Source organism: Urocampus carinirostris, chromosome 19 (assembly GCF_059441175.1).
Source record: "Urocampus carinirostris isolate Australia breed hairy pipefish chromosome 19, RoL_Ucar_1.0, whole genome shotgun sequence".
In the NCBI taxonomy this organism is placed as follows: Eukaryota; Metazoa; Chordata; class Actinopteri; order Syngnathiformes; family Syngnathidae; genus Urocampus; species Urocampus carinirostris.
Window position 1 is genome coordinate 23,028,402 of NC_142367.1, and position 12,706 is coordinate 23,041,107.

General features: G+C 42.0%; 1 protein-coding gene and 1 long non-coding RNA gene across 2 annotated transcripts in view; one reads left to right on the forward strand and one right to left on the reverse strand.

Moving 5' to 3' along the window:
• Positions 1-12,509, forward strand: part of LOC148347785 (uncharacterized) — a 33,490-nt gene extending 20,981 nt beyond the window's left edge. The window contains exon 6 of the long non-coding RNA XR_015847995.1: positions 12,438-12,509. This is a non-coding gene — a long non-coding RNA (uncharacterized LOC148347785). The remainder of the gene's footprint in view (positions 1-12,437) is intronic.
• Positions 897-8,418, reverse strand: taco1 (translational activator of mitochondrially encoded cytochrome c oxidase I). The gene is made up of 6 exons (XM_088323592.1): positions 8,326-8,418; positions 7,972-8,184; positions 7,789-7,895; positions 5,778-5,911; positions 2,905-3,070; positions 897-1,193 (listed from the first exon to the last, which is right to left on the reverse strand). Exons 2-6 carry the CDS (start codon positions 8,174-8,176, stop codon positions 984-986), a joined length of 822 nt encoding a protein of 273 aa, XP_088179718.1. The 5' UTR covers positions 8,177-8,184; positions 8,326-8,418; the 3' UTR covers positions 897-983.
• Positions 12,510-12,706: the final 197 nt, after the last annotated feature.

Here is a 12,706-nt window from a genome sequence, read left to right on the forward strand (position 1 = left end):
TGATTTTCATTTTCTTTCTGTGGCATTTGATGTTCGTTTTGCCGGAGATCAAAGCCAGGAGAGAAAGCTTACCACGTGTTGTGAGTCATCCTTTGATTCATATTTAGTTTCTTTTGTCTTTTATTAGCATATTTGGGTCTTGGAGTCATCCAAAAGTCATTGAAAGTAATCCAGTTAAAGTAACCCTACCCAACCCTGCCAGGGCCGTAGGGGGATCAATTCCTGTGGTGTGTCTTGGGCAATTACAGCCTGGCGGCTCCCGTCCCTCTGTAATTATTAGCAGTGTTGAAATAGGCTCAGTTAACCCTGGAAAACATGAAAGTCAGAATATCACAGTGACCCATCACAGATGAGCTAATTTCAGGACCAGTCCATAGTCCACTCAGGTGGTCTTAAGGGGACTTGGAGACCCCTTATCTACAGTTATGTCAAGTTTCATCAAGATTACAAATATTTTCTCCAGCTCTCAGTTGTCCTCATTGATGTACAGTGAGGGTTCAATACATTGCATACATACCACTAATGTGTTATCTTATTGACTGCATTGGAAGGGGTAATGGCGCGTGATGACATTGGCCCTCCTTTTTTGACCTTGTGTCTTCTTCATTGCCGCATATTATTTCCACAGTTCATACAACGCCTAATTAAAGTTTGCACAACACTATTTACCACACTGTGAAACATGGTGGTGGCAGCATCGTGCTTTTCTTCAGCAGCAACTGGGAGGATTAGTTGATGAGAAGATGAATGGAGCCAAATACAAAGCAATTCTGGCAGAAAATATTTTATGTCTGCAATTCAGGGGGTGTCCATTACTTTTGGAAGGCGCTGTATGTCCAAAATGTCCTGATTGTAACATAAATTCCAACAAAAATCACAAATAAAAACATGAAGAGTTTTGTTTTAAATATGAATACATCATTTATTATTTACAAGAGACAACCTCTTCCTCTTTGTTATGTGCTAGTATTCCACAAAATATCTCAGCTCTGAGGCTGTATATTGTCCCAAGTGCGAATCACGTCCGGACAGTCACTCAGGGCTTGGATGAGGACGGAAGCTGCCTCCAGCTGCTCCTGGTCCAGGATGGAAAAATTCTGAGGGACCAACTCCGAGTCCGACGAGGTCACTTTCATCCCTAACTCCTCCAGGGATGCTCGAACCTTTTGCAGGTCTACATCGTCACAGATAAACTAGGGGGGACATACAAGACAGCTATTAGTGTGGTTGAAAAATTGAAATTCCATAAGTACAGTAGAACCCCAGGATGGATCGCAAAGTGAAATTGCTTTATAGTGGGGGAAGAAACCTATGCTTATTATTTCCCAGATAAAATAACAACAGTATCTAGTAGAGAAGTCTTATAGCTACTTTTTATTACATTTACATTCCATTTCTGAAATAACATGTTATTGCCAGGTTGTCACTACTAAAGGTTAAAATAAGCTTAGTCTATACTAATCATCTTTCCAGTTAGAAATCCCATTTCCTAGAAAATCACAATGAACAATGATATACTTTCAGAACCAGTCCGTAGGCTGCTCAGAGACTGGGAGAAGCTACCTGGTGCTTTTGTGAACTGATCTGGTGGGTACCACTCATGTGTAATATTAGGAAAAAATGACAATTTTAAATTGTGAGATGACCTGAGCTGGTTCAGGGGAGTAGCGGGTGGATGCAGAAGGGGGATGGAGGGGTTGTTACAGCGATTTAACAAACTTATTTTAAGGTTTCTTTGCTTTAAATCGAGGCAGTGTGTATCATTCGACCACTAGATGTCGCTGTATTGTTTAGGGCGACTAAAAACAATTTCTAAAAAGTACAAAAAAGAACTATACTACAAAGACGCAAAGGGACCCAAACACCCAAAAGGTGTTTAGATTGCTGTTGCAATTATGTCACCTCCTTGTAGGTGAGGTCCATGTTGAGTCACATAAATCCAGATTCCTCAACCTACGAGGATTTGTTTAAAATACACGTTTACACAAAATAGTTGACGTATTTTTGCTTATAATTTAAACCAATTTTATGATAGATTTAATGAATGAAACTTTACCAATGTGGACTGTAAATAATACACTGTACCATTATTAATAGCAAATCGTTGATTGGTTACAGCCAAGCAACATAGCGAGGTCGGTCATATTTCTTGTTAATCTCAAGCTTCGTTTCTATGGTTATCATGCTTTTGCTTCTCCCTTTAGCATTATTGCTCAACTTGAGAGCCAAAGCTAATACAGTGGAACCTCGCTAGTTCGCGGCTCCAGAGCTTCGCGGGTCTAAAAAAATCTACCTTACCTTCTCAATCAAAGCATTTATTGACTTGACGCCATTGAGCGCGGGCTTATGTCAACTGAGGACACTGTGTGGACACTCTTATTGTGAAGAGGAGGGGGAGGCCCTGACACAATGCTTAGTCATGGTGAGTTACCGCTTCGCTCACCCCCCCCTCCTTTAACTCCTCCCACCTCACCCCTTTCTTATGTCGCGCTCTCTTCTGTCACATTTCATCTCAAGTTTGACTTTGTTATACCAAAAGCCAGCGGTTGTTTGTAGTACCTAAGCACGGCTAATTGTGTGTGGTCTCTCTCTCTCACTCACTCACTCACTCACTCACATGGTGTACTGTATACAGGGGGGTATACCTGTATACGTTTTTGTTTTTTTTTTAAACATTTTTGAAAGGGGCACCGCTACTTTGCGGATTTTTAGTTTTCGCGGTCCCCATTATCCGCGATAACCGAAGGATTACTGTAAATATAGAACAAAAAATGCAGCGTAGTATGGCTGAATTACGAAATCTTTTCGAGATTCCTAAGTGAATAAAGAAACAGGCATTGTGGGAAGTAGCTCAGCAAATAGCATGTTTGAATTTCAATGCTATATGAGAAATTTGTATCATACCCGCAGCAGAGGCTTCTCGTCCTCCTCGTCCTCAGTTTCTTGGACGTCCTCTGCCCCGGCCTCAATGGCCAACTCCAGTGCCCGCTCGGCCGTGATGTCCTCCCCGGCCACCGCCACCACGCCCTTCTTGAGAAAATTGTAGCGGACGCCCTCGGATAGCGCCCCCCTGAGGACAGATACAGGATTACGGTTAAGGAAGGTACAGGAAACGTGCAAAAAAATAAGAAAAAAAATGGGGGTAATAATACTTGTGGCCCCCCTGTGCGTTTGATATGCCCCCCTTAAGACTCATTTCTAATCATTTTTTACTGAGCTTACTTCAATAACCGGAAATGATGGCTTTTAGTTTTTGTGTGCCACTCCAAGATTTGAAGTGGCCCCTCTAGGGCACAGGTGTCAAACAGGCGGCCCACGGGCCAAATCAGGCCCGTCAACTTGATGTTGCCAAAGCCAGGTGCCTCGAACAAAGACACTGTACTTGTATTTCTCTCTCTCTCTCTCTCTCTCTCTCTCTGTTAGGTTAACCCCAACACTTACAATAAAACCTGCACTCAAAGAAGACACAGAGACGTGAGTATGACTTACTTGCAAGGAGAATGACCGGAGACTGCCTTTTCAGTCTACCAGACTCACTCTAACTGGCAGTCCCCTTTTCCTTGCCTTTTATTAAATTAGGAACGCCCTAATTTACATAAGGTTTCTTCTGCTAACGACATGTTATCGTAACAACAATATTACTACTATTGAACTAGGCGAGAATGGCACACTAAGCAAGAATAGTATGCAACAGTAGAATAACATATTTACAGTTTAAATCCATCACTTTCTGTGTCTTTTGAACTTCTTTTGCTCCAATTTCCTTTTTCTCCTTCTTGCTTTTTTTTCTCTCCATCTTTCTATTTCTCTTTGGATTTCTTTCTTCCTCTCCCTTTCTTTTCCCACTCTCTCATGACTTTTTATCTCTGTTCTCATGCTCTCTCTCTCTCTCTTTCTTTCTTTGTCCTGCCCTCTCTCCTTTTCCCTCCCTCTTTCTCTTATTTCTTTCTCTCACTTTTTCTTTCTCTTTAATCCACTAGTCCGGCCCCCGACAAAATGTTTGTTATATCGTGTGGCCCCCGAGTTCAAATAAGTTTGACACCCCTGCTCTAGGGAAACATTTCTGCAGCAAACTAATACTTATAGACATTAATAAGTCCCGAATTTTTTTTTTAAAGAGACTATAAAAGACCCCCTTTTTTTTATCAATTAGACGCAAAACGTGCAGTATTCCTCCCCACAATCATGCATATTCTACGTACCCTGGATCTCAAAAAATTACATTTTTAAAGTACACAGTTTGATATCCCCTAATGCTCATTTCAGTGTAATTGGAACTTTGCTTACCGTGCCGCTAGGGGGCTTCTGATCGTTTCGTCCGCATTAATCATCGAAGGGTAATTTTACCTGCTCTCGTGTGCAGCGTGCATTCCTTTTTTACCTTGCCTCATTTTAGGTATGTGATTGTGACTTTTCCTTTTGTGTTTTTCGCCGCTTGTCTTGCAATTAGTCAGGGTTGGGTAGGGTTACTTTAACTTGATTACTTTCCATTGCTTTTGGATTACTCCAATACCAAATATGCTAATAAAAGACAAAAACTAAATATGACTAAAATGATGACTCACAACACATGGTAAGCTTTCTCTCCTGGCTTTGATCTCTTTGATCTCCGGCAAAACTAACATAAAATGCCAAAGAAACAAAATGAAAATCAATCCAAACCGCTTGCCAACATCATTTTTGCCCTTCCATGTATTCCGTTACTCCCCAAGCCTGCACAAAATTGAGTCCGGTTATTCATATTTAGTTTCTTTTGTCTTTTATTAGCATATTTGGTATTGGAGTAATCCAAAAGTCATTGAAAGTAATCCAGTTAAAGTAACCCTACCCAACCCTGCAATTAGTACAATATTATCCAGATAGCTCGCCGTGAGCGTGCGGAATCCTGAAGGGTTTCAATTTTGTTTTGCTCTAGTTAGCAGTCGGCTAGCTGGCTCGCCTGCCGTGCTCATTGTTTTTTCTCCCAGGCTGGGTTCGTGTTTGTTGCTGTGGTAGTGTTTTGTTGTCGCCGCCTAGCATGGCTGCTATTGGTGTGTGAGTGTGTGTGTGAATGGGTAAGTGTGAAGCACAATAAAAAGCGCTTTGGGAGGTCTTCATTGACTTAAAGCGCTATAGAAATGCAGACCATTTACCATTTGTTGGCTCGCGGTTATCCTGGCTGCTTACTGCATGTTTTCAGTCAGCCGGTGTCTCGGTTTTTTTCATCGGTAAGTCCCGGTTTGTCCTCTATGGCAGCCTGCCGTGTCTAGTTAACATGTAAACCAAAATGGTGACTAGCTTGCTAGGGTGCTGGTGTCCTTCACATGACATCTAAGCTGAGGAAGTCAAAGAAGAGACGGACTGTCTTCAAAATGGATTATTTCGGAAAATAATTGGAATATACACAGTTAGATGGCTATTATGAAAAAATCATGTACTATTTTCTCACACTTTTGTCTGTTTTAGAATTTGGGAATCCCTTTAAAACTTTGAAGAACTCTCATGGTGGTTTAGTTCTGGGAGACATCTTGTCTAACTCCTAAGAAAATCCAGTTTTTCTTATCGATTTATTGCTTTGTTTCCATCGTATGGTAACTTGTAAATGTATTTTGCCAACATAAATACAAAATAAAATACTAACTTAACAACAATTTAGAAGAAAATGATCCTTTTGTAAAACACACACCAAAAGAAATAACATTTCGAAATTAGGTTACAATTGCATGGTCAAATCTGCTGTGCTAATGTTGCATTTCGATAAATGACGGGAAAATAAGCGAAAGGGAAATTCGCCTGACCCGTTTTTACTGAGGACGCGTCGGACATCTTGCTGGCTGCGTGAGCTGTTATCGGTCAGGACTTCAATGAGCAGCAGGCATCCGCCCGGTCCTCGCGCCTCCAACAGTAGCTCCGACATCGGTTTGGATTTTTCCTGTTCAAAACAAAAAGGTTCTTTATCTTGTGCAATTAGAGGCTCCAAGCTAATTGACGAATACATTTCACAGAGTACTTTTACATGCAGGCAATATTTTGATTGGACAGGAAGACAGTGGTACCTCTACTTACAAAGGTTTCAGGTTACAAAGTACATGAAATGGAAAGTATTGCCTGTAGCTACGAAGTCCAAAACACAGAGTTTCACTAACTGGTGTACATCTTTTGTCTCAGTACTACAAGTCCCATAGTGCTTTGGGGTATTGAATTGGGGTAATGGAAAACTGCACGTGCGTGCAACTGGATCACGAATGCGTGTACGTGCACGAGCAATCAGAAAACGACCAACCCAACAGTTGCAATAGGAAAACTCGAAGTTGGACTAAGAATTTAATCGGAGATACATATTTGGGACACTGGCAATATTCTGTTTCTAAATTGATTATTACCTGCATTGTTAGGAATTCATTATTAAAATGTGGCGTTTACCAAATTGTTCGAATAAGTTATCTGACTCCATTAACCAAACACAACCTGCATTCACCTAACAATGCGCGCTCGTTTCTTGATGGAAAAATGAACAAGAGACTGGCATTTCCACACGGGGGCGGATTTAATTTCTAAAAGTATTTAACGAAGTGAACTCCATCGAATTAGCCGAATAAGTGTCGATTGAGTCTCTGTCAAGCCTCTTCTCCTGATCTTCTGCCTTTCTTTCTATCACCCCAGGTTTTTTTCCGCAAGCTGGTGTGCCGGCTCCTCCCATGGGCGTGCCAGGAAAGCCCTACGTCGAGAAGTGCTGATTATCTTATCAGCCCTTTGTCCCAGTTCCCCGCTGTTCCTGTAGACATCATTCTCCACTAGGTTGCATCGACCTCGCCCCACAGCTCAGCCAGTGAATACTGTACTGACATTGCCGGTAAACCCTTGTTTCTTTTGTGTGGAGATAATGTGGCCATAAATAAGGAAAATAATGTAAAATGACAGAAAAAAACATCAAGATACGATGAAAAATGAAGAGTTAAAGAAGAATATCCAGCTCATGTTTTTCACCAAAGCAAAATCCCAAAGTGAAAAGCACATATTGTAGTTTAATGTCGATTGATTTTTTTAAAAATATTTTTGACAGAAGATAGCGCGGGAAAAAATAGGGTTTAGGTGTGCCTCTTATTCTATGTTCTATATTTTACACCCAGTATATACACCTGTTCGTGGGTTCAGAGCTGCGCAGGTCCAAATAATAATAATAATAAAAAAAATTCTAAGCATTTTTGAAGGGGCGTCGCTACTTCGCGGATTTTGGTCCCCATTAACCGCGATAACCGAGGGATTACTGTATCTTTTGCATTTAAACGTAATTCGTATTTGATCGTACAAAATCCTTTATAGTCAAATGTATAAAATCCTTCAACATGTGGACAAACCGGCAGCACGGCGGCGCAGTGGTTAGCGCGTGTGCGGCACAGTTCTGAGGTCGTGGGAACCTCCTGCGTGGGTTCAAATCCAGCTACCGGCCTTACTGTGCGGAGTTTGTATGTTCTCCCCGTGCTAGCGTGGGTTTCCTCCGGGCACTGCAGTTTCCTCCCACATTCCAGAGACATGCATTTTCAGGTGGATTGGCCGGTCCAAATTGTCCCTAGGTGTGACTGAGAGAGCGATTTGTCTGTCTCTGTGTGCCCTGCGATTGGCTGGCAACCAGTTCAGGGTGTCCCCTGCCCACTGCCCGATGATTGCTGGGATGGGCTCCAGCACCCCCGGGACTCTACTGAGGATAAGCGGTGCAGCTGGTGAGACTTCACCTCTGCCCACGACCCTAATGAGGATAAAGGAAATGTGCGTAGGAAAAGGATGCATGGAATCGAATTAGGAACGCACCACATTCTTAATCGCAGTTTCAATGGATGCTTTTGGTATGTTATTGGTCCTGCACTGCTCCAGAAGTTGAGCTAAATTGATGTTCAAGGCCGGATTGGGTCCTCCCTCTGGAATGGGAAAATAAATACTCAGATAAACAAGAAATTGCATGACGAGGAGTGAAAAAGAATCCACTGTACTCACCTCTCACGACAACTTTGATCGTATTGACAATCTTGGCTATCATACGCCCCCGAGCTTCATCTTTGGGACCTTTAATGTGTTTGACTTTGGACCACTTGTTGTGTCCCGCGCACAAGGCGGGGATCAGGTGCAAAGTCCGGACTGGAGGACTCCAGAAACCCGACTCGAGACTTCGGACAGCTCCGAGCAACACTCGCAGCGCCATGCCATGCCCTTCACACACACGATCACGTTTTTTAAAGAATAAAAACAGTCATATGACAATTAAATATGACACCCGATTGCTTTTCGGTTAACTTTTGCTAACCTTTAAAAACTAGATCAAATTTTCTTACTGTTTGCTAGCTAACTCACGTTTTTTAAAGCGGCGTCCTTGTTGTCATTCTGTCACTTCCGGGTTGTGATGACGTCACCAGGCTTCCGTAGACTCAAACGCTCTCCTCTTTTATATTTTTAACAATATTAATTCTTTTTAATCCAATAGTTGCTAAAATGAAACAATACCTGAAATTTCCTTTCATCCCCGTCAAAAACAGTTTTTTTTTAACCTTTTAGGGAAGATTGCAACCCTCGGACATTATTGGCAGGAAATATCCATTCATCCTTTATCTGCACCGCTTATCCTCAGAAGGGTCGCGGGGGTGCTGGAGCCCATACCAGTTGTTTTCGGGCAGTGGGCAGGGGACACTCTGAACTGGCATGAAACAGTCAAACAACAATACGAACTTTGCAGTCTTTAAGGCACAGGTGTCAAGCAGGCGGCCCATGGGCCAAATCAGGCCGGCTAAGGGTGTGAATCCGGCCTCAGAGAAGCGCAAGAGAAATCAAGCTGCAGGTTAAAATATGTCAACTTGATGTTGCCAAAGCCAGGTGCCTCGAACAAAGACGCTGTACTTGTTTTTATTTCTCTCTCTCTCTCTCTTTTCCACCCCTTTTTTCCCACTCTGTCTATTTCAATCTCCGTGTCTCTCTTTTTCTCTTCCTTTTTTGCTCTTTGTCGCTTTCTCTCTCCGTGTCTTTTAACCTCTTTTGCTCTTCCTTTTTTCCTTTTCTCACTTTTCTCTTTCTCTCTTCATTCCCTTCCCCTTTCTTTTCTCTTTTCTCTCCTTCTGTCTTTCTATTTCTCTTTGGATTTCTTTCTTCCTCTCCCTTTCTTTCCTCCTCTCTCACGACTTTTTATCTCTTTTGTTTCTCACGCTCTCTCCCTCTCTCTCTTTTTCTTTCTTTGTCCCCCCCCTCTCTCCTTTTCCCTCCCTCTTTCTCTTATTTCTTTATCTCTCTTTTTTTTTCTCTCGAATCTACTCATCCGTCCCCCGACAGAATGTTTGTTCTATCGTGTGGCCCCCGAGTTCAAATGAGTTTGACACCCCTGCTTTAAGGGAACAACAAATGCAGCAAACGTACACAAAAAATTCATAGAATAAAAGGAAATAGTGAATTATGAAATGTTTAGCTCAATGTAGATCCTTAAAGGGACAGTGTGTGATATTTAGTGCTTCCTAGTGGTACAAAAACTTGTATCCACTAAAATAAAACATTGATTTAAATACTAGGCAAAAATACAGGAACTATCATACCAATGTTTATAGAAATATATATATATAATATATATATATATATATATTTAAAGATATATATATATATTTAAAGATATTGTAAACCATTCTTACTTTGGATTGGTTGTTTAAAATATTCTACTTGCTGACGCCATCATCTGGCTGAACTCATCATTCCAGCCTCTGTCAAGCTGCTTATACGGCGTGTGCACGTACGTGTCTTTCTTAGATGCGCTCGAGTAAACTCTATGTTTTTAAAACAGTCCTTTTCTTACTTTCAACATTTTCATTTATGAATCAAAGAAAACCTCAAGCGCGTGTGGAATCACTCTCTTCCAAATTGGAATTTCTGTGTCTTCTTGTTCATTTATTTATCACATTTTATTGCCTTTAAAAAGCTTTAGAGCAGGGATGTCAAACTCATTTTAGCTCGGGGCCACAAGCTAGAAAAAAAATCTCTCGGGGGCCGGACTAGTGGATTACAGTATACCGAAAGAAAGAGGGTGAAAAAGATAGGAAGTAAAGTCAAAAAAATGAAAGGGAGAGAGAAATAAAGAGAGCACAATATAGAAAGGGAGAAAAACGAGAAAGGATAAAAAAAGAGAGTAACATATAGAAAGGGAGAAAGCGAGACAAAGGGAGAGAGAAAGCAAATAAAAGAATGGGGGAAGAGAAGGAGAAATAGACAGGGAAAATGAGCGAGAGTGAGATACTGAAAGAGAGAGAGAGAAAGAAAAAGAGTGCGGAAGAGAGAAAGTGAAAAAAAGACATGGCTGAAGAGAGAGGGAGAGAGAAAAAAAAGAGAAAGTGAAAGAGAGAAATAAAAAGAGAGGGTGAGAAAGAAAGAAGAGAGTGAAAGCAAGAAAGAGAGAGATAGAAAGAGAGAGTGAAAAGTGAGAAGAAAATAAGAGAGCGTGAGAAAGACATAAAATGAGAGGAAGAAAGAGAGAGGCCGCTACAGTTGTTTTGTGAGTGGCACCTTGCTTTGGCGACATCTAGTGGCCATATTTAAAACTTCAACTCATTGTTCTATTGTGCTTCATTTTGTAATGTCTTGCGGGCCAGATTAAAAGCCTTGGCGGGCCTGATCCGGCCCGCGGGCCACATGCTTGTGCGTGGGTTACATTAAAAAAAAACTAATTTGACATATATGTGTACATGTTAAACCACAATGTTATTGACACTGCCACGATCCTGCACCCATGTTTTTTTTTGTGGCTCTCTCTAATGTCCTCCTACCTTTATTAGTATTCCTTCCCCTTGGTTCCTTGCTAGTTCCTTGTCTTCTTTGTCACATCCCAAACATCTTTCATTTGACAGGAGTACTATAATACACACACCGGGTTGTGTGTAGTATCCAAAAATCCTGGATTTTCTGGATAAACCTGGTTTTAAACAACATGGACGAATTGAAAAATATATCTTCATTTTGAGTTAAAATACTATGTTAGGCTTTTCATCTAATAGAACCTCTCAAGGGGCTGAGAAAATATTTATTCATGATTATGTCCGCTGAAGGATTTTATATTTTGTACTATCAAATACATTACAAATATAATTACATTCAATGAAAAAGATATTCACTGGCTGAGCTGTGGGGCAGGTCATTGCGACCTGGTGGAGAATGATGTTTACAGAAAACAGCAGGAACTGACGCAGGAGGAGCTTCTGTGACGCAGGAAGGCAGGCACTGTTTGGAGAAGTTGTTCTGATAAGCTCTGCTGATATGACTTTTTTAGACATCGCGACGCCCTTCAGCGAGGAGGTGGTGAAGCTGGCACGCCCATGGGAGGAGTCAGCACGCCCATGGGAGGAGCCGGCACACCAGCTTATGAAAAGAACTTCAGAAGATCGAGAAAGGCAGGAGAACGAGAGGGACAATCGAGAAAGAGGCTCGACGAAGAGCGACACTAATTCGGCTAATTCGATGGAATTCACTTAGTTTATTATTTAAGGAATAGGGCAGCACGGCGGCGCAGTGGTTAGCGCTTGCACAGTTCATGTCATGGGAACCTTCTGCGTGGGTTCAAATCCAGCTCCAGACTTCCTGTGTGGAGTTTGTATGTTCTCCCCGTGCTTGCGTGGGTTTCCTCCGGGCACTCCGGTTTCCTCCCACATTCCAAAAACATGCATTTCAGGTGAATTGGCCGGTCCAAATTGTCCCTAGGTGTGAAAAGCGAGCGAGTTGTCTGTCCCTGTGTCCCCTGCGATTGGCTGGCAACCAGTTCCGGGTGTCCCCTGCCCACTGCCCAGAGATGGCTGGGATGGGCTCCAGCCCCCCCGCGACCCTAATGAGGATAAGCGGTATGGCTGATGAGATGAGATGAGATTATTTAAGGAATAACCTTAACCTTATCCTACTTGTTTTATAACCTTATCTTCTCTGCCCAATTTCGTTGTCACAATATGTAAACCCATTTTGTAACAATGACAATAAAGGTATATTCTATTCTTAATCTGCACGCCCATGGGAGGAGCCGGCACACACCAGCTTGCGGAAAAAAACATGGGCTGATAGAAAGAAAGGCAGAAGATCAGGAGAAGAGGCTTGACAGAGACTCAATCGACACTTATTCGGCTAATTCGATGGAGTTCACTTAGTTAAATACTTAAAGAAATTAAATCTGCCCCCGTGTGGAAAAGCTGGTCACTTGTTCATTTTTCCATAAAGAAATGAGCATGCATTGTTAGGCGAGTGTAAGTTGTGTTTGGTTAATGGAGTCAGATAACTCATTCGAACAATTTGGTTTATGTGCCACAAAGTAACCTCATCACATTGATGTTTTTTAATCCCAAAAAAGTGGAGGACCCATTCATATCCAAGGGCAAGTTTAATATCCGTGATATTGAAGTGTCAGCTACATTTTCCACAACACTGACCGGCCTATAAATCTGCTTTTTTTTCTCCAGTCTACTCCAAAAAGAGCCAGGGCAGTCAAGATGAGGCCACTCGGGAGAGATAACCTTACAAATCACTGCAGGGAAATCAGGAAAAGGATTCCTATCCTACCAGTTGCTCCTCCCCACAAGGTAGCCACCTTCCTCCTGCGCTTTCCTTTTCGCACTCTCCCTCATTGTGTCCACAGAGCCATGCACGGCAAGATCATCATCTCAACAACCACGGTGGATGAAAGGGACCGTTAATTGCTGGAGGTTAGAATTTTGGGATGTGATTTCCG